Raw genomic sequence first — 21,898 nt, forward strand, 5'->3', positions numbered from 1 at the left:
AACATTTCACACAGACAAGATCTTTAAAAAATATTTTTATTTTTAACAGGTGGGGGTTTTTTTTAGTTATTTTTACTACTACTACTACTACTACTACTACTACTACTACATTTTGAAACCAGATCTTGTTTAGGAATTAAAAATTGAATGCTTCATTTAAAAAACAGAGACATTTGAGTTCTCAAAATAACCTTTCAGTATTTGACCAAATGCTTTTACTGTTTGCCACAAATTTGCAAATAATGCAAATTAAACTGAATCTTCATCCTCCTGTGAAATTAAATATTTGATCCGTATTTTCAGTAGCCCCCTGAGTGTCAAGAAGTGAGGTCCTGAATACAGTTCCTAAATGGCATTTTTTATTCTAGCACTTTTTTTGTCTTGATCTCAGCCTTACTTTACGTTTCTGCCAGCTCTGTGGCACACAGAGTGGAAAACACAAGGTTTTCCACTGCCCAGCTCTCTTTAAAAAGGACCAGGCTCACAGCAGAATTTCACTGAACGTTGAGTGGCTTGTTTACTAAAATTTGCCAGTTGGGTTTACAGCTCCTGTCACTCTAAAAAAACCCCGTGCTTTTAAAATACTCTAAATCCCTCTGTGTAAAATAATAAAACCACATGGTGACTCTAAGGGATGTTCACAAAAAGTATAGTCTAAGCTGGTACTTTCCCAGCCTGGAGGTCTCAATGAACTTGTTTATCCATCCACAAAAGCGAGCAGAACATGGGTGGGAAATGATTGCAGCAGTTGAAGCAATGAAAAATGTGTACGTGGGGAAGTAGCATTCACAGAGTGACTGTTTTATGAAGGAAGGCAGAAAATGGGGCACAGGATTAGGGATTACAAATTAAAATGATCTGTTCTGTATCTTGATCTTCACAGTAGAGCAGGTGCTCCAGAGCCATTGTATTGAACATGGCTTGTTCTTCCATGAGAGGAGAGGGAAATGTTCACCCAGCATTTGCATCAGTCCAATAAGTCCCTTTTTGCTGGAATGAGCAGTGCCACAGCCAGAGCAGACATAGATTCCTCATCTTGAGTGAATGAGGCAGAGGCTGGATAACACAGTGGTAATTTACTTCCATGCATATTTTGAGACTGACCAGGATGAGTTCCAGTACTGGTATATCACTGATAAATGTATCTTTGTATTTTTATAACACTGCTTACCTGCAGATTTTGAAGTACTTCAGTTTTGAAGCAGTTTTAGGTGTTTGGGGGTTTATGCTCTGTCTTAAATTTTTACTTCAGTGACATGGTCGTAGACATGCAAATAGAAGTAAGAGATAATACTAAAATATACAGGTGAAGAATGCAAGACTAAATGAGTTGGCAGCAAGTGGGAAAAGGCAAGAAATAAACAAAAACACAGCACCTTTTTTGTCTTTTTGCCATCCTGTTGTGCTGAGCACTGCAGATGAGAGATATCAGCCTTCAGGTGGAGGGGGAACATGGAAGAAGTGATTCTGAGGAACAAACATGACATCAAAGATGTTTGTGGGTTGGAAACACCTCTACATCTTTCTCTGCTCCTGGCTGGGTATGAGGAAGAACATTTGCCAGCACATCCGCTCTGAACACCTCAGATAAGCATTTCAAATAAGCCCAGGATTTCAGGAGTACATTGTTTGTTTCCCAAACTAACTCCCCCGAGACAAATCTGTTACAGGGAAGAGAAGACAAGCTTATCCCTGTAGGTCTAAACTAAATTTGTTTTCTCTTTGCCTTTCTCCATCCCTCCTTGTATTTATTTATAAAAACTATCCAGGGAGCTCATTCTGATTTTTAACTCTGGAGCTGAATGCTGTTAGTAGCTCCTTACCTGGTGTGAGCTTCCTTAAACTGTCAGGGGGAATCTCACTGACTTGTAAATAAGAACAAGGAAAAATCCCAAATGCCCCTTTAAAAAAAATTTAAATCCTAAGGTCTGAGATTGATTGGATAAACTGCTGCTCTAGGCTTGCTGGAGCAATCTCGGAGGTTCTTGGCACATAATCCTGGGTAGATGCCAGGCTCTTGGTTTGGTTCCAAGTAAATTCCAGCTCCCATTCACCAGCAATTAACTCTGAGACACAGAGTCAGCTGGGACATCCCAAGTTATCATCTTTGTATCAGTGCAGTGCTGTCCTGACAGTCACAGAGATATGGCCACGCTCATCCACCCCCAGAATTCCCTTTGTCCCATTCCACAGGACAAGCCAGTGGCTGGTTCCCCTACCCTGAGATGCCACACCAAATTCCTTCCTGGTGGCCTCGTTTGCACACCCTCCATAGCTGTGCCTGTGGGCTGTTGAAGATGCTACAAGACTTTCCACCTGGCCATTACCTTTATGACTGGAGGTTTCTGGCTTGCAGGCAGGTTAAGAGTACGAGGAAAGGTGAATTTAAAGCTTAAATTAGTCATTCTACAATTCTAGAAACACCAAAATTAACCACTATGGCTTGCTCTGTCCTTCATCATTGGTGAAATTCAAGAACAAAGAAGTAGAGTTTCTGTTTGTCTTTGAGGCTGAAGTAAATAAATATACATGGTTTTATGGCATACACTCACAGAAGAGCTCACTGTAATGCTCAGTATTCTGAAAGAATTTACTATTGGGCACTGCTGCCCAGAATTATTGATATTATTGATATTCTAGGGGTTCAGCTGGGAGGTAACAATGGATTCTTAGTTTTGCCTCCTAGAAATGCTGGTTTTTTTGACTGAGAAAGATAAGTAATATGAAGCCTTTTGAATATGAAACCTTGTCTGAATTCATTTTGGGGTTTGCTGTACACAGAGGGGATGCATTCATCTGTCCTCTAGGTTTGCTTGAAGACATTTATTGGCTTTCCATTTGTATGTGCAGACAGTTCTGGGTATCCTTGACCTGTTAGTTACCTGTGACCTGCAGCCAGAAGGTTTGGGGCAGGAGCAAGTGAGGTGGGAGTCCCAGAGCTTCCTGTGCAGACAACAGAAAGATAAAGCCTCCTTTGGAGAACATTCCCGTTGCATTGTACTCCTGTCATTTAAATTGTGATACAGTTTAACAGATCAGATTATAATTCGAATTTATTGGTTGGGTAGAGGTTTGTTCCACTCTTTCCCCGAACATCTGGTTTTGGCAACAATGAAAAGAGGACAGTGGGTGATCTCTGCACTGATTGAACATACTCATACTTTTATTCTGTATTTACATCAAAATAAATGTCTTTTATGTAGTAGCTAAAGCAAGCAAAATGTGCTTTAGTGCCTTGAGAGGAATTTGAATCCTTTGCATTCTACTGTCTTCAGTCATATTAAACAGAAAATGACAGTTCTCAAATGAAAAGAGGATTTAAGATGTTTTTAGTACAGTGGTTAACGCTCTAGGATAACTATATGGTATTCATTGTTCTCTGAGGCAATTTTTGCTGAGTGAGGATGGGATTATCCACATCTGTGGCTTTGCTGAAGGCTGAGTGACTGAAATGTGATTAAATTATAATAAAATTATATACTTTCTTGTCTGTCCTTTTGGATTCTCAACCTATACTGTCAGTACCAGTATTTGAAGGAATATGTTGCACAAGATTTGTGTTTTGAGATTACTATTTAGAAAAGATAATTCACTTTTAATTATGTCTTTATTAGTATTTATTCTGCCTAAGCATTCAATTCTTCTTATGCTTGTGAAGGGCAATATTTAGGCTATTATGTGGGCAGTGTGAAATCAATGCTGCCTTCAATTAAGCATTTCTTTGTGTAACAGAATGGTTGGTCAGAAGTTGTCACTTGGCGTCTTTAATTGATTTATTAAACACTGGTTTCAGTTGAGGGATTTTCTGGAGACATTCCTGGTAAATTTAAACACATTTTTTTCATTTTTCTTTTTGCACTTTAGGCAACAAGTTGTTTGCTTTTTTAATAAATAAAATACAGATATTATCTGGAAGCTGGACCCTGGTTTGAGGAGTATTGTATAAAACTTAGCAGTTGGAGTAGCTGTTCAGAGATTTGTATTGTATTTGTGATGGCCTTAAGAAGACTGATTTGTTCATTAAATAGCAGTGGTAGCTCTGCAGGGCACTATATACCCAACAGTCAGTGGTGGGCTGTATTTTTTTTTTGTGAAAAGGCAAAGAAACAAAAGGAAAAAAGCTTTTACACCCTGTCAAACATGAAAATGGAGCTCAGCCCTCCCAGTTCTGCAGCCAAGGCACTATTCCCTGTTTGGGTAGCAGTCAGCCAGGAACTCAGGAGGTCCTGCTGGAACCCTGCCTTAGGTTTGGCAAAAGTCTATAAAAGTGGAGATGTAGTGAGTTTAGAAAAACACAAAAGAAAGTGCTATTTCACACCATGACTGAATGGTGGAACTCACTGCTAGAGGATGTGGGAGGCTGAAAGTATAAATTAATTCCATTAATTATGGATGGGTCAATTGGGAACTGTTAAACACAAGAGTCCACATATAACTTGGGGTTCCAGCTTGTTTCTGCTGGAGAATTTCTGTCCAGATTCCAGTGGCAGGTTCCCTGCCCTGGGGTACCCACCCTGCAGGTGCAAGCCCCTGTGTCCCTACTATAAAATAAGGTGAAGTAAATGCCAACTTGTCAGAACATGTTCATTTGCATAGAAGATAACACATTAGTGGCTGGTTGTTACAGACATGTTGTGTAATTTATATCTTTAATCTTTGGATGGCAATTAGTCATCATTTTCATTATCCTATGCATGGATTGGTGGGGGAAGTTGTGCCAAAAGTTCCATAGGCACAGAAATATAATAGTCAGAATAGTCAGTTTGGGTACTGACTTTATCGGGTGACAGATTAAGAGAATTATAAAAATAAGTGCAAGAAAATAGATAATGTTAGTGTAAGAAAATAGTGGAATGGACAGTCAACTCAACATGAGAATTTCTTCTGTAGAACAGGGACCATCAGACAAAGTTATTTGAAAGTATTTAAGATTATGCTTTACATAAAAACTTAGAACAAAGATCATATAACCCAGTGTACTGTCTCCAGTAGTGGGTCCAAGAGGATTCCTGGGGGAATATCTGATCTCTGTCTCTTGAGTTCTTTGGACAGCCAAATATTTTCAGCTCAGGTGATTTCCTGAAGCCTGTGTGACTTTTCACATTCAGAAATCCCCCATGGATTTCCCTGCCATGAAGTTTTCTGATCTCCTCCAGAGCCCAGGAAGAATTTTTGGTATCCCCAATCTCTCCTGGCATCAAGTTCAACAGGTCTGTTAATTGTGTCAGAAAGAGCTACCTCCTTTCATTAGTTTGGAACTGGATTCCAAGAAGCTCCATCTGATGATTCAAAAGTTCTTACACTGGAAGGAACAGTGAACAAAGTGTCCCTTTTCTTACTTGCCTTCTGAATCATGACCTGTTAAACTGCACTGACATCCCACCCCAGCTGAAGAAGCCCACTCAGTCTGTTCCATGCAAAATGACAGGATAGCTGAGGCTGGAGGGCATCTTTGGAGATCTTCTCCTTCAGCCTTTCATCCCAAAGCAGGTGCAGCTAGAACAGGTTGTTCAGGACCATAGAATCACTTAGGTTGGAAAAGACCTTTAGGATTCAGTCCAACCACACAAAGTCTATGTCTGGTCAGGTTTTGAGTTCTCCAAGGGTGGTGACTCCACAAGTTCTCTGAGGGCAAACTCTGTTTGATCACCCTCAAAGTTTTTTCTGAAGTTTAAATGGAATTTGCTGTGTTTCAGTTTGTGCCCTTTGCCTCTTGTCCTGCTGTCAGCACCACTGATTCCCTCTTCTTTACTCCCTCCAACCAGGTATTTGTACACATCGATAAGATCCCCTGAGTCTTCTCTCCTCTAGTTTGAACAGTCCCAGCTCTCCCAACCTCTGATTTCATGGTGGATGCAACACTCCCTTGGTCATATTTGTAGCCCTTCACTGGACTTATTCCAGTCTGTGTCTCTCATGAACTGGGGCCCCAGCACTTGGGGGTGCTTGGCAGAGTAAAAGGATCACCCACCCCTCTAAATGGGCTTTTCCTTGTGCTTAGCCCAGGATCCTGTTGGTCATCTTTGCCCCAGGGACACACTATTGGCTCATAGTCAGCTTGTCTTCTAGTGCCTTTCAGAAGATTGTCCCCTAGAGATTTTTCCAGCCCTGACTCTTTTAAGTCACAATTGCTTAATTTTCTAAAGAGCCTTTGGTGACTGATTTTTCCCAAATACTTCTGTAAATCAAAACAGGCTTCCATCACCTTCAACCACGGGGTTGCCAACCCCTTAAAAAGAAATTAAGAACAACAATCTCTCTTGGGGGAGTTAATCTTTTTTTTTTGCAGTTTCCAAGTTCTATCAGCAGCTTCTGTCATGTCTCCAATTCCAAGAATAGAAGGACAAGAAGGAGCTGGCTGTGGAAATAGAGAGAGACGAATTCTGCACTGCTAATGCTATAGGAACTTGATTGGATTCTCAATTTTTGAAATGCAGCTGCCAGTGGCACAATTCCAGCAGCTGGGCCAGATGCCAGTGTTGAGGTTCCTACCTGTGGCACTGTGCCAGTGTAGCTGAGAAGGGGAAATATGGTCTTCACCTCTGGGCAAGGCAACATTCCCAATTCCAGCTTCATTTGCTTTGGGGCTTTTCTGTTTTTGGCAGCAGCTGGAGAAAGGTGATGCTGTGGGTTGGGAGCTGTGCTCTCGTACTGCTTACTCTGCTCTCCAGGAAGAGACAGAGCATTTTCTTACAATCACCTCTGAGTAAAAACAGAGACTGTGTGAGTAGAACTACAGTCTTAAAAATGACTCCGTCTCCCGATGCCATCTTGCCCGACACCATTGGAGAAAGGTAGGAATGTGAACGGATCTGAGAAAGTGTGAACGAAATGTTTAGTCCATTGATTGCCCCAAACATCCTTTAATGGTGGTGCTGCTGCTGCGGGAAATGCAAGAGCAAACAAACGAGAAAAAAATAGGTAAAAGTGAAAAGGACATTTTAAGAGAGCTGTTTCCACTCTGTCTGTTCTTGCCCTGTATTGACAGTGCCTGTCTGCACACCCTCCTCTAAGGAATAGAGTTGTTCTGCCTCACGGCAGGACGCAAACTGAGTAAAAGAATATAGAATTGGTGCATAGAACCAATTCACACATATCCCTTGAGACAAACTCTCCAGCTGAAGACAGTTCTTTTCGTCAGGAATTAATGAGATGTTTGTGTGCATATGCAAAGAGAGAATTAATACCTTGGGTGATCTAAGGTCATGCAGTGACCTGAAGAGGGAATTTCTCTGTCTTTGGGACAGTGTATATAAGGGTAGACATTCTGTATAAGCCTATTTTACCATATTTACTATAATTATTCTAGTACCCAACTGCCACCTTTAGGGTTCCTTCTGCAAGAGCTTTGCAGTCAAGGAAATGCTTTGTTGTGTCAGGGATTTCTCAAGTGAACAAAGATAAAATGAACATAGATAAACTTTTGGGGGATAAACTTTGATTTTCTGCTTAGAAAATTTAAATATGTTCCTGAGGGCTTTTGTTTTTTTTTAGGTTAGAATTTATAGCATCCATTTGATTATTCCAACACAGTTCAACTTCAAAATCTTTATAATGATAAGTATTTTTTTAATTTTTACTCTGCCTATTGTGTCCTCAGGCCCATAATTTTCTAAATGTTACTTTAGAATAGTAGAATATATATATGTATGTATTAACTCTTCACATATTTCAAACTTTAACTTGATAAATATTTCTGCAAGTAAATGAAACCAATAAGCCGGTCCTTTAGTTGCATTTTTTATTTTTATGAATTCTAATTCTGTCAAAACTATCAAGGTAAAATCTTGGCCCCCGGAAATTGAGGGGAAAATTTCCTTTAAGTTTTGTGCCCTAACATTGCAAAAGCTTTACCTGTTCCAATTGAACTGTAGCATTTTTAAGCATTCAGTAGAGAGGTGGCAGATTTTTTTCTCTTCTGAGTTTCCTTTCCTTTTCCTACTTTTTTTTTAAACTGTATAGCGCTAAATATAAGTGTACCTTAAACAGGGAAATTTTCACATGGTGAAGTAGACATTAAATATGTCAGAGGTGAAATATGTGACCTGAGTAGAACCTTCAGGACTCAAAGTGCTCTGGGATCTTCAGATCCCACAGGAGTCACTGAAAATCACTGGGGACTCCTGAAGAGCAGATATTCCATTTGATATTGGGTAACTTGCTGAGGAACCCTAATGCAGAGCTTTTAATTCCCCATATAAGCAACAGAGAGAGAATAGGCTCCTCTAAAGGGTAATTTATCCCATATAACATTGAGTAACTTCTGAAGAGGGGTCAATCTCTCCCCTTTGGCTGTGGGAGAACCACAGAGTACATTTTAATTTAACCCCCACATGAGATGGGTGGCAGACAGGCTGTGCATCAGAGCTGGCTTATCATCACTAATTGAAAGGCAAAGGACCCTTGACCGACTCAAGAATCCTGAAAAAACTCCCAATATAGTGATAGTTTTCTGGGAAAACGATGCCTTTGGTGTGTCACCTTCTTTGATGGTGCAAATTGTTTGTTCTACAGGCACGAATCCACTCTGGGAGTATCTTTTGGTGTCGTATCAGGCACAGATTTCCTGAGTGGGGAGAGGGACTGTGAGCAATATTTAGCACGTGTTCCAGTTATTATTTTGAATGATGCACAGCACTAAGTTACTTCATTAATATGTCTGATTCCTTTGGATCAGCATCCTACAGCAATAACTGCTTAAATAATACCACATATACAATACACAGCATTTCACTTCTCAGTCAAACTTTGCCTCAGTCGGGGTTTATGTGTAATTTTAACATTCATCAGTGGTTACTTGAACAGTATCTAACTTGCAGAAATTAATGGAAATCCCCTTGTGGGAAACTCAGTTTAGTACAAGGCTCAGGTTGTTTTCAATCAGAAGAATTTGAGATCAAATTATCTTCATGCTTCTATAACTGCATTTTCTTTTGTCTCAAACTCTGGGGTTTTCAGATACTTTTTTTTTTTTTTTTAAAGTAGGACAATTATTCTTAAGATTGCTTAAAAAGAATTGTTGAGAATTATTATTTTTAAAGAAGTTAGATTAAATAACGTTTCACCTAACATTATATAACCTAAGTATAATTTCCTCTTAATTTCTGAGTGAAGTTTCGAACAATGATTCATTTGCAAATATTTCAAATATCAGGGTTGAATCCTGTGTTTAGTATCTCCAGTGTTACAATATCTCCAGCTTCAGGGATGCTGAATAAGAAACTTAAAAACACAAGAGGAATGGAAAAAAAAGGTATTGGAGAAGGGTTTGTTTTGTCACTGTGATATCACAGTCTAGCTGCTCTGTATCAGCAATTGGGTATCTTGAAGTGCACAACTTGCTGAGAGGAAATAGAACCCTACTACATTTGCTAAAACTCTTACCTGCCCCTGAAAACCTAAAAACAAAACCACCTCAGAGCCCAGCTTTCTGGTAAATGTAATTCAAAGAGAATATTTGAAGAAAGAAGACTTTAAAACCCTCTTGGTTTGGATTCAGAATACTGCAGAAATTAATCAGGGTGACCACTCTCATCAATGTCTCAATGCAAGTGAGTGTAAATATTTTGATGCTCCCCTGAGTGCATGATGTGGGAGCTGCCAAATATCTCATTCTGAGAGCATTTGTTGGTAGTGTTTTAGTGAAGTGGAACACTAATCAACACCCTCATTTTAAAAATTAGTTACCTGCACTTCCTGCACTCATTTTAAAAAATTGAGCATCTTTATTTATCATTCATATAAAATGACATTAACATGCTCCACAACAGATCTGGTAAATTCTGGTGTCTCTGAGATACTGAAGAGAGAAAGGCAGTGACTGTTCTCTGTGCTTTTTTATATCATGCACAGAATGAAAAAAACCCTTTTATTTCCAAATGCCTGAAGCTTTACATAGTGAAACTGTAGGAGAAGGCAAAATTTCTGATGCTTTTAAGACATGTTGCAACAGGGCTCTGTGGCACAACTGGAACATGGGGTTGCTCAGCAGTCGGTGATTTTACCTTTCCAGAATGTGGGATTGTTTTCCATACCCAAGAACTGTTAATACAAACAGCTTCACCACAGAGACACAACAGAGCCCATCCTGCTGCCCTGAACTCCCCACATTTGAATTGCACTTACAAGAAATGAGTCAGTGAAAAAGCAAATGCTGCTCCCAAGAGATATTGTTATTCAGTGGCATTTTACCTCTTATCAATACCTTTTTGAAGAGGTTCCCAGTTTGCCAGATTCCCAAACACAAGCCACTGAAGATAATTTTCATTTCTTATTGCTCAGACACAAAAAATCATCTAGCTATGATTTTTTCCCCCCGAAATTGTGTTCATCATAGACACATAATAGTTTTTATATGAGTGATACCTCTTGAATATTCTGTGTACTTTATGCTGTTATGCATCTCCTTATTGTATGCTTCAGAACTAAAATAATGGAAAACTGGAATATATTTCAAGGGATTTGAGTCCTGCCATCAGAATAGGCTGACTGGGAGGTGAATCCAACACCTTTGGTCTCATTCCTGTCTCCTTTGTATCAGGCTGAGTGAGGTAACTTTGGAGATGTCGACTGACAAACCCATAATCAAAGTGATTTGCAGGCCCAGAAGACTGAAATTGAAGTCTGTAAATCAAAGACAATTTTTAAAACCCCAAAAACCTTGCAATGGATTTGCTGCCCTTCCCACAACCACACACACCTGCCCTGTCCAGGGAGCATTCCAGCCCCAGTTATCTCAGCCAGCACCCTGCAGTGGAAAGGGATTTTGGGATAATGTTTATTTCTCTTTTTTTTGATGTGCATACAATCACAGAACGGTTTGGGTTGGAAGGGACCTTAAAGCTCATCTTGTTCCAACTCCCTGCCATGGGCAGGGACACCTTCTACTTGTTCCAGGTTGCTCCAAGCCCTGTCCAACCTGGCCTTGAACAATTCCAGGGATGAGGCCACCACAGCTTTTCTGGGCAACCTGTGCCGGGGCCTCCTCACCCTCACAGGGAAGAATTTTATACCCCCCAATCTGTGTGAACACACTCAGGATCACACAGACAGGGAAGTCCCACAGCACCTTGTGGCTGCTTATTTTGGAACCACACAAAGGCAATTAAGACATCCTGGACGTTTTGGGTTGAGGAGTTCGGGAAATAAAACTACTCTCATAATAAATGCCATTTTAGCCACGAGGAGCAGTGAGAGGGCGTAAAAGGGTTTCTCCTCCAAGTCCCTGAAAGACCCTCAGCATGCTTTGCTCCAGCACCTGACTTTCCCCGTTGGCTGCCGACACAGAAACATGCTACTGGTGTGGCTCCTGCCTCGAGGAAGGTCCTGTCCCATTTAAACAGGGTGGTACTTGGCTGACAACTACGCCTCGGGAAAATTAGCATTTCAATACGTGTAAAGTAATCCGAGCTATAGTGTTGGTCTCCAAATGCAGCAATGAATAAACAAAACTTCAAGTATTTAGGTCCTTCTCCCCCTCAGCTTCCATTCTCAGAATGAATATGCTGTATTCAGCCCGCCTGTAAGTAACATTAGCAGAAGGTAGGAGAGACACTGCCTAGCAACCCACAGAAATCCCAAAGAGAGGTGGAAAGGAAGTGATTTTCATGTAATTATTCACTTCTACAAAAGCTGTTGTCAGGTAGACACTAGAAACATAGCTGTTTTATTATTCCCCTAACCTACTTTTAATCTTTTGAGAATCACTACCATTAAAGAGAGGGAAAAAAGAGCTTAATTCAGCCATTTTCTGCCTGGTCGTTTAAGTTGTGTTTTCCTGCTCTAATGAAGGCTGTGCTTTCAGAAGCTGTGTTGTTTAGAAAGCCCTGGGTAGTAAACTTCAGAAACAAACTCACTCCCGTATCCAAAATTCAGCATTTTTACTGCTGCTTCCCCACAATACACAGTTCATATTTTGTTTTGGTTTGGTTCCCCATTTAACGGCATTTCCCACTGAGCTGAGAGAGCAACGAGATAATCTTTTATTTATTTATTTTCTAAAAAAGGCATTTGGGGACAGGGGGCAGGGGCTAAAAAGCTTATTTATTTTAGGTAACATAGTCGGTGCCAGTGTGCTTGGATCCAGCAGGTTTTTTTCCTTTACTTTTCTAAGACAGGCATCCCAGCTTTGCCCTCAGCCACGATTCCTTGGAGCTGACTGAGGCTGCATGGAGATAACTGAGGGATATTTTAGTCCTATTCTTGCCATCTGGATGAGCCTGGAGGAGTTGAGCTTCACTTGTACATCACACTAAATGCTCTTTTACATCAAGGGCTGTCAGAACAGTTGCCACTTCAAGTAGCCCGAGGACAGGCACATTTTCAGTGGATAGTCTGATTTATATCCTTATTTTTCTACATTCACACTTCTAGCATAGGTTCAATAAACGTGGATAGCAAAACAGATATTGTAACTTTACTTTTAAAGGGGTACATTTAATGGAAAATAATTATATCAAAAGTATGTAGAACAGCTATTGAAGGTGTATTTGGTGAAGCATCATGAAGGACATCATGAAAGTTCTCAGGGCCTTTAACCTGTGACTTCAGTCAAAGTAACATTCTACTCAGAAAAGTTACTTTAAAATTGTAAATAGAAACTAAAAATAAAAATAGTCTGTTCTGCTCACTGGTTATTCCAACATCTCAGTTCCATGTGAGAAGTTGTATTTTCCTACTCAGCAAAAAGGTTTTTATTGTGACCCCTGGTATTAATTAGTTTAATTTTGTGAAATAATTCTTTTGGTCTGTTCTCTAAACAAATATGTCTTTTTATATTAGCTCTGTTTAAAACATTTGTAGGTTTTTTTAAAAACTAAACATATACCAGGACTATTTTATAGTCAAATATGAAAAACTATACAGGTACAATAACTCTGTTGATTATGCAGGAAAATGAAAATAGTAAATTTTATTGTTCCCTCTTTGATTTTGCCTGCAGGATTCATTGTAACAAGATACATTGTCAGAAGAGCAGAATGCATGCAAGGAATAGATTTATTCACTTTGAATGTCTGCATCTTCTGAGTGTTTGGGTTGTTTTTCAGAATAGAACAGAACTTTGCCCTCCGAGTTCCTTATTTTGGCACTCGCACAGCTCAGACATTCAGCTGATTTTTGTGTCAGCTGCTATTGAAGAAAAAAATTCAGCTGATTGCAAGAGAGTGGCTAAAGAATAAATGCAAGCTCGTTGCTTTTCTTTTTCATGCCTTTGAACAGAGATTTTGGCAGTTGATGGCAGTGAGTTGTCTTTGCACTTCGTGCAAGAGAATCTGAAGGCAATGCAAGTGTGGCCTCTGGGGCAGATATGGTGCTTTGGCCTCTTCTCCATCCGTTTGACAAGGCATCCTGCATTGAAAATATCCAGAACGGATCTCTGGCTGCCTTTCTGGTGGGATGTCACGTGAATGTATTGCATTTCTTATCTTGGTTAGCATGTGAGGAACATAGCAAGGGCCAAAAACCCCCCAAAAGCCACACAGAGACCTTTTGCCTTCCTCCCAGTGTGTACATACCCAGCCTGTTCTCCTGCTGCTGGCAGCTGTCCTAAACCATGCCCAGCAGAACAGGCTGTGATGTAGTTGAATATTCTTCGTAATGAGAAAGCCAGAAAAAAATTACTTTAATTGGAATAAGATCAGGGTAAAATTCTCAGCCCTCCACTGCTGCCTACTTTAGCATTTTTCTTGGAAGTAACATTCATATATACACAGGAATGCAACTCATAGCAGAGGAATGGAATAAGCTGTAATTTAAGGAATGATTCTTACAGTTACTGGGTAGGCACTCTGCAATCAGCAGAATAATCCTGGTGTTGTCAAGAGTTCATCTCAGTGACAATATTGTCCTTTATAAAAGAGGCATGAGATCGAAGGTTTGGAAAAATAGTCTTGGTAAATAAAAAATGGTAAAGCTCACTGGGAAACTTCAGGCTGTGTGGCACTGTCCTGTGGCAGGAGAGTGTGTACTCTCTCTGTTCTTAAAATCAGAATATTATTCTGAATAGCAGAGTCCTGTGGCTCTGGAGTCCTGTTTGCTACATGGAGGAGTTACAGTCAGGAGCCTCAGGAACTGCACATCAAGTAAGTCTTCCTGTTCATTATATATGAACATGGCTTGTTTTATTTTTCATGTAACCAAGTTATTCATGTTAGTTTCATAGGTACAATCACAGCTATTTTTATGAGTTTCAATGTAAAACAAAGGCCTTTTAATCAGGAGAGGAAAGAAAGGTTCCAGGTGGACCTTGCATCAAGGTGGAAACATCTTGGTGGGATCTGCCTCTCCATGTGAGTGTTCTCTGAACTGTGTGTGTAGGCTCAGCGCAAGCACCTGATGTTTTCTGCAACAGCAGAAAGGTTCCCTTGGTTTTCAATTCCAGCTCCTTCCAGTCAGATATTTTAACTGGGAGCTGAAAGCATCTTGAATGATGAACCAATCGAAAAGAAACACCCAGGCTACAGGAGATGAAAGGCAGGGTGAAATTGGAACTTGGGTTTTTTTCCCCGAGCTATTAGAACCAGCATTTTTTTGTCATGTTATGCTCAGTATCTATTTTTCCTACTCAGTATCCAGGTTTTCCTACAGTTTTATGTCAGAAATTCTTAGCCCTATTCTGATCTGTTGCAGCAGTGCTTGGAGCTGTGGTTGGCATGGCCAAAGGCAGCACACCCTGAAATGCTCTTACCTCATTCCAGTGGCAGGAGGAGAGGAAGGAAGCCTGTGTTAGGGTTACTTTTGAAATGGTTTGATTTCACATTTTATAGTTTCTTCCAGTCCTGTCACACCTAAACCTATTTGGCAACAGGTTGATTTATTCAGGCATTATTAGTGTGATGAAATTCTGCAACTATTCTATGCCCTTACCTTGAAATTTCATTTACTATCTCCTGACAGCAAAGGCTTTATTTTTGAAATTCTTCTTTGAAACCAAAGGCAATCCACTCGTTAAAATACAAACTGCTGAGATTCATCAAAAAGTAATGAATAAATTAAAAGAAAACCTGAAGTGATTGCTTCTCCTCTGATAACAAAATGGAAAATAAATGACTGTCAACACTTGGAACATCATGTTTTAAAGAATGAGTGCAGCACTGAGCTGGCTTGTGAGGTCTCCCACATTCTCAGAAGGGGTTTCATGATAGGATTGTCATTAACCACCCTGTAGTTAAGGGTGCTTTGAGCTTTTCAGCTCAAGTGGGTGTTCAATCTCACTGCTAAAAATGCAGGAAAAAAAGGTACATATTCATGATGCTGCTCCCCTGGGATGCATATTCCAGCCAGAACTTGGGCATCAGTGTGAAATGAATCCCCTTGGGTTTTATAGGAATACTGAAGGAAGTAAACTGAACTGTGTGGGTGCAAACATTAACAGCCCTGATGTGCATCATTTCTATCAGATCTGTCACCTGAGGGGTTGTAGGAAAGGCCATGGACAGACAGATCAACAATGTATACATTTTGTTTAATGGAAGAACCTTCAGGGTGCTTGATTGTTGTTCCTGTTATATACAGAGAAACTTGGATGTTGCAGTTCTTTTAGCTCAGCCATCGCATTGAAACCCTAAACTGTCACCTGAACAGTCTCACAATGATTTAGTACCATTAAGAAATCTGTGAAATATAGTTTAGAAAGCTGCAAAAAGAGAAAGGGTGAGGTGTGTTTCTTTACCTACACGAACCTCTGAAACTGTAACCCACCACTCCGACCTGATCTGTCAGTCAGACCAGGATAACAGGGAGCAAGGATAGGACGTGGCTGAGGGGATTTAGTGCTGCATTGGGGCATTTCTAAAAATGCATATTCTCTTTTTACTGCTCTTTGAGCAGCAGACTGAAAAATTAAAGCATCAGCTGGTGTTTACCCCAAGAGCTTTTGCCTCCAGCCCTGGGATGGATCCTCAGGGGCAGAGCAATGCAGGTTGACAGGGGGCCTTTGGCTCCAGGGCTCAGACACAGAGGTGGGAGATCCTGGGTGGAGATTTGAACACACAAACATAATTTCTGACTATCACATTTCTAACTAACCCCTCCCATTTCCACTCAATATGTCCTCAACGTGCATTTTAGGCATCTGGCATTTTTCCTATATGAGCAGACATGCTCAATGAGACAGAACAAAGAAACTCCATGAGTAGCTTCCTAGCTGGGGTGTAAAATGATGCTTCTCAGGTGACAACATATTTAAAAAAAACCCCGACCTAAATATATTTTAGGAGGATCAGACTATAAAATAGCTGCCTAATTTTCCCATGTTCCTCAGACACAAAACAGTTTTACACCTTTTGAGTTATTCTGCTATTTGACACGACTCTAAAAGCTCATGGAAGTACCAGTTATGCTGGGAGATATTTCCTTCAGTCCCAGGAGGATTTCATAACAGCTGCATAACAGTGTATACAAAATATATACAGAGAATACAGAAAGCAAAGGGAAGGTACAAAGTTAGAGAGAACCCTGGACTCTAATTATATTCCTTCAGGTGAGCAACACTAATTTTTATTCCATGCATTATGGAAATAATTGATGTCAACACACAATAGTTTTTCCCTAAGGTCTCTGTTTTATTTGGGTACAGCACCAGCTAAGCTCATTTCAGGACAGTTATGCAATATTTTTTTTTATCCTTTTCACTCGTTGCTTGGCCCTGTAAATATGCTTGATATAGAGCTGGATCATCACAAAGAATGGCTCAGCCTTTCAAAGTGACTTATTTCTACACTGTCCACACACTTCATAAACCTCAGTTATTTTGCTTTCAGTGTATGGCACGACCTCATCTTACTGACATTGAGACTAAACTGAGAGGACCTCATTCTTGTTGGGATTTTCAGTCTGAAATTGGTTTTTTATACTGCCTTTTTTTTAAGTTGTTCAAGACATGCCTTCCATTCACCTTAACTGCAACAGTGAGTGCTCAGTAACTTTGCACTTCACTTTGGACACCAGTTAAAGGAGGAGAACCCAGTTAATGAACATTCTCAAAGGTTGGTTGAAGTGATTTATGGACATAACGTCACACAGAAACTTTAAAGCTGGGCTCTGAAAAGAACTGAATTCTCTAGAGCAGTGTTCTGCTGTCTTCACTGCAGCACATCTGCTCCATCTGCCCTCCTTCTTCTTTATCCTTCATTCATTACATGAGCTAAAATCATGGCAACAAAGGAGGCACAGGATGCTCCAGGCATCAGGATTGACCAGCTCACTTCATCTCCCTGGGCAGAGAGAAGAATATTCCTGTTAACGAAGATTGTGTCCTAGACCTACACACAAGAAGGCCAAATTAAGGTTACCTGGGCTGATTTCATTTGCCAGCTGAATTTTTGCGAACTTTGATTTTTTAGTAAAAAATGTTCCTGCTTGTTCTGTCCTGTGAGATTGTTTGTACCAACAAGGGTTATCCTGCTGAGACTGCTCGGTGTGAGCTCATGGTGTGAGTCAGGAAAGCTGTTCATGAAGTGTGGGAAAGCCCCAGAGTGGGGATCAGGACACAGACAGCTCTGCTGTTCCCTTCTCACTCAGAAAATGGGAAGTGGAGGCGCTCACAGTCTCTCACTGCCGTGCCTCCTTCCTACCTGGAGAAAGCAGGCAGTACCATAAAGCTGAGGCTTGGTTATATCACTTTCTCCCTTTGGGAACAGAGCTCCATTCCTTGGGCTTGGTGAACAGCCCTGAACCAGCAGGAATGATTCCCATTCCAGGAATGTGTTGTTGTGTGGGGGTGCAAAAATGTGAGCACAGATTCTGTCCTTTGGCATTGGGATTTTTTAAATATTAGGGTATAATAAAGGTTTAGTGGTTTAATTTTAATCCTCTTTTGGCATGAAAACCTTTATATGAGATGAAGAAAAAAAAAAGATTTAGTTCCACCTTTTAAAGTAGGAGCTGATAGAAACTACAAAACACTTTAAGTCCCCAAATTTATGAATGCACACTGTTGAATTGACTTGTCACTAAGCAAAGGATTTCAAGCTACCAAGTTCATAAAGCATGAACAGGATGTTCTCTGGAATTTGCTCCTGCCAGGAACATATTGAGCCATGCCTCCTTTCAGACCTGTGTCCTCCTTTTGTCCCATCCTGTCACCAGTTGCTGCTCTGGATTTGCAGCTTGCTGGCAATGTTCTCTTTGTCCCTCAGAATTTCATTGTTCTCCAGAATTGTGCTATGTTCATTCCATGTATTTGGAAAATGTAACAACTTCTAGGCTAAGCCAGACAGTGCAGATTCAGCATTCTCTGGAAAAATATTGATAATGGGTTTGTGGCCATAAAGGAGATGGATGGCACCTGGATTTGGGAGTGGTGTCTACAAGAGCCCATCTGTATCCACCACAAGTTTCAAAGAGAGCAACTTCCCCTGAGGAGCAGTTTGGGAATGACTAAGAGTGGTGTGACACAGACTAATACACAATTTGTGTACCCTGCCAGGTTCTCCAGCCACAGCTGAGTACTGCAGCCTGATGCTAAATGTCAGATGCCCATCAGCTGTTGGGGCAAAGATATGAAGAACTGATCTGAAATATCAACCACATGGCTTTGAATTGTTGGCATGTCTGGACTTGTGGCAAAAATACACCAGTTATTCCTGCTCTTGTATTTTTCCAGCTACTGAAGATCTTCCTGTGGCTTCTAAATTTATTTCCCTATTTCCTACTTTGTTGATCAGTTTTTGCCATTTCAGAAACCTGAAATTGAAGTATTAATGGTGATCACAAATTAAATGTTACTGGTCCTACGAGTATACAACCCAAAAGAAGCTGTGCTGATTCTATTATTCCATACAGTAAATAAAATTACTTTTTCCTTCCTGTTTAAACATCAGCCATAAGTTCTGATGGAATTTCTAGTGCAAGAGTATGACTGTGTGGTATGATGTGATATAGTGCAACGATATGGCTCTTCAATCTAATTGAACTTCTTTAGAATACGTGAACGTTTGCTTGCAGTTTCTCATAAAGTATTTTCCACTTTTTAGCTTGAATCACTCTCAGATGTCATGGTGTTTAGAGCAGACTTGTTTTCTTTGGAGGAAATAGTTATTACCTGTGGCCAGCGTTTTATCTGGTTTTCTGTCTGGGAGCACAGGGCCTCCAGAGGGACATGCTCCCTGCTCCTCTTCTCCGGCAGCTCTGGAGCTTCTCCCTTCAGAACACAGTTCTCCTTTGCCCCCATTTCCACTAGGACCTGCTGTCCAAGGAATAGTCAGACTTGTGTGGGGCTGGTGGATGCCAACAGGAAAGGCTGTTGCTCATCTGAGTGCCTCACAATGCCCTGCACCAGCGCAGTGTGGAAGAACGGAAAGGGAACGATCCTCGTGCTGATCCAGTTTCCCAGCTTTTGTCTGTGCCTCACAAGACCGTGCATTTTCAGTTGACCTCTGCTACTCACAGCTTTTTGGGAGCTTCCAATCTTGTTAAAGAGCCTGTCTGTCAAAAGCCTTTCTCTGTGCAGTTTTTCCTTACCGAGTGGTGAAACTCTGGGATGTAACCCAGCTGTGTCTTATTCAGTATGACAGGAATGGAACCATTTAAGCCACTGATGTAAATCAAATGTGATCTTAATGTTATTTCTAAACAGAAACACTCAACAACTGCAGAGACCAAGGTCTCACTTGATCACATGTAAAACAAACACATCTCCTTCATATATTTACGAGTATCTGATTGCTGTTATTAGTCACAAAGTCATTACATGTGTGCCCTGTATTCCCTCTTTTCTTGCTGCACAGTCATTGCCTCTGGTTATCAGTTAGGGTCTTGGTACTTCTCTGGAAAGCACTTTGATTGCTCTGCTTTAACAAAAAAACTTACAGAGATCATTTATCCCAGGAATAACCAGGAGTAGGAACTTATTGGACTGGAAATAATAGTGTAGATGTGGGTTCTACACATCATTCTCATGACCAAACCAGGAGTTCAAAGGGTACATTCACCTCCAATGAGAACACACCCAGGCTGGTCAAATGCAACAAACTGCTTTGTTGGAGTGCTTTTAAAGTGAAAAAAAATTACCTGTTAATGTTCTGAGACTGCTGTGAGGAGAAGAGTCTGTGTCAGCCAAGGCTTCCTTTTGCTTTCCTCTGATTTAGGATTAAGTGTCTACAACACTTCAGGATATAAATGTTACCATGATGATATGATAAAGCTACTGACTTATTAAACTCTTCAGAACTTTTATTTGTTAATTGTACAGTGACTAGAAGCATGGTTTCATGCCTAATTGGAACCACTCAGTATTGCTAAAAACCTTTCCCTGGATAAGTTACCCCTTCTCTTTACCCAGCTTAATTAATAAGTTATCTATGAACAGAATATTTTGTCTCTAGAATATTTATTCACACTAGATTTTTTAATTTGAGTAAATACCTATCAAATGGGAATGAGATAAATGGAGATGATTTTATTAGGTTGCAATAACTAACACCTTATAATGCTAATAAAGCCATTAAAGAATTTATACTGGTTGAAGTTCTTCTCCAGAAATTCTGTCTCACTTTCTACTTCAATTAGGTTGAACCTGAAAAGACCAGCTGAGCTTTATACCCCTGAGAAGGAGAGGGGAATTTCACTTAAATAATAATTTTTTTTTAAGGTTGTGATTTGTAAAAGGTTTCCCAGACTCTCTTAACCTGCAGAGTTGCCTCTGCAAATTCACAGCCAATAAATGCATACAGGTGATTTCTGCTTGACCTTTTTAAGCACTTCATGTTTTCTGTCCCCAGGTGTGGGTGGATGCTGGCACACAGATATTTTTCTCTTATGCCATTTGCTTGGGGTGCCTGACAGCCCTGGGAAGCTACAACAACTACAACAACAACTGCTACAGGTAATTCCTTCCACGCTCTTGTTCTGCATTTGTTTTCAGTGATGGAAGTGTCCACACGCCCAGCTTCACTCGGAATTGCTTCCATTTTCCTTTGGCTCTTTGCGTGAATATTCATAAGCATTTTGTAGAACAGAGATCTATAATGTTCCTCATAACTGTCTCAGAGGAAAACCTCCCCAAAATTTGGTGTTTTCATCCCTTTTGGTCATATCTGACCCTTACGCAGCCACGAGCCCCTCGGTGAACATCGGGATACACAACTGCATGGGAAAATACAGAATTCCAGACATGTATAACTGCACGTGGGTGTGTTATTTGATCTGCTTTAAAAAAAAAAAACCTCAAAAACTGTTATTAAAACTCACCTAAGTTTGGTCTCCACTCTGAGTGTCACTTTACCCCAGAGTTTGCAGGCCCAGAGCAGAGGGAATGGGCAGCATTTCATGGCTTATCTCTGTAGAAATCAGTGGAGGAATTGCTGATGACTTCAGTAGGTTTTAACCTTTCCTGAATCAATGTCAAAAGGATATGGCTCTCACAAAGTCCTCATTCCGTGTCACTGGTATGGGCAGGAATACCAGCAATGCTTTTTTCTTCTGGCATCAGTGATTATAGAATTAATTTTCCTACAATTCCCACCAGGTAGTAAAGGACACTTTGTATTGAGTCCATTAAGGTCTCCAGACAGAAAATTAAAATTTCACTTTTCTGTAAAAGAAATGATACAGTCCAAAAGCAAAAGAACCCCAAACACACCACCCCTTAAAGCCCTGAAAGTGTAAGTATTTAAATTCTAAGTTACAGTGTTACTTGGAGAGCTATAGGAAATGCCTCCTTCTTTCCACGTTTGCTCTTCTGTCAGAGAAACACCGACCTATAGGACTGTTCAGACACAGGGGGGGGGATTGGAAGGGGGTTGGAATCCTGGGAACCACAGAGACAGGGATGTATCCACCAGCTGAACGTCTGCAAAGCCATCCAGCCGCAGTTAAAGGCATTTTAACATCTAAACATGCAAAGTAACTTAGCAGCAACAAAGTTACTCTTTGCTCTGGCTTTGACAGCCAAAATTCC

At 40.5% G+C, this 21,898-nt stretch overlaps 1 protein-coding gene across 3 annotated transcripts in view; it reads left to right on the forward strand.

The window, feature by feature from the left end:
* LOC113957435 (sodium- and chloride-dependent GABA transporter 3) overlaps positions 1 to 21,898 on the forward strand; it is a 99,476-nt gene that overhangs the window by 58,293 nt on the left and 19,285 nt on the right. For all 3 annotated transcript variants that reach the window (XM_027664956.1, XM_027664954.1, XM_027664955.1), the window contains exon 8: positions 20,721 to 20,824. In XM_027664956.1, coding sequence (XP_027520757.1) covers positions 20,721 to 20,824 — 104 coding nt within the window. The remainder of the gene's footprint in view (positions 1 to 20,720; positions 20,825 to 21,898) is intronic.

The sequence above is a fragment of the Corapipo altera genome, unplaced genomic scaffold (genome assembly GCF_003945725.1).
Source record: "Corapipo altera isolate COAL_440 unplaced genomic scaffold, ASM394572v1 124, whole genome shotgun sequence".
Taxonomy (NCBI): Eukaryota; Metazoa; Chordata; class Aves; order Passeriformes; family Pipridae; genus Corapipo; species Corapipo altera.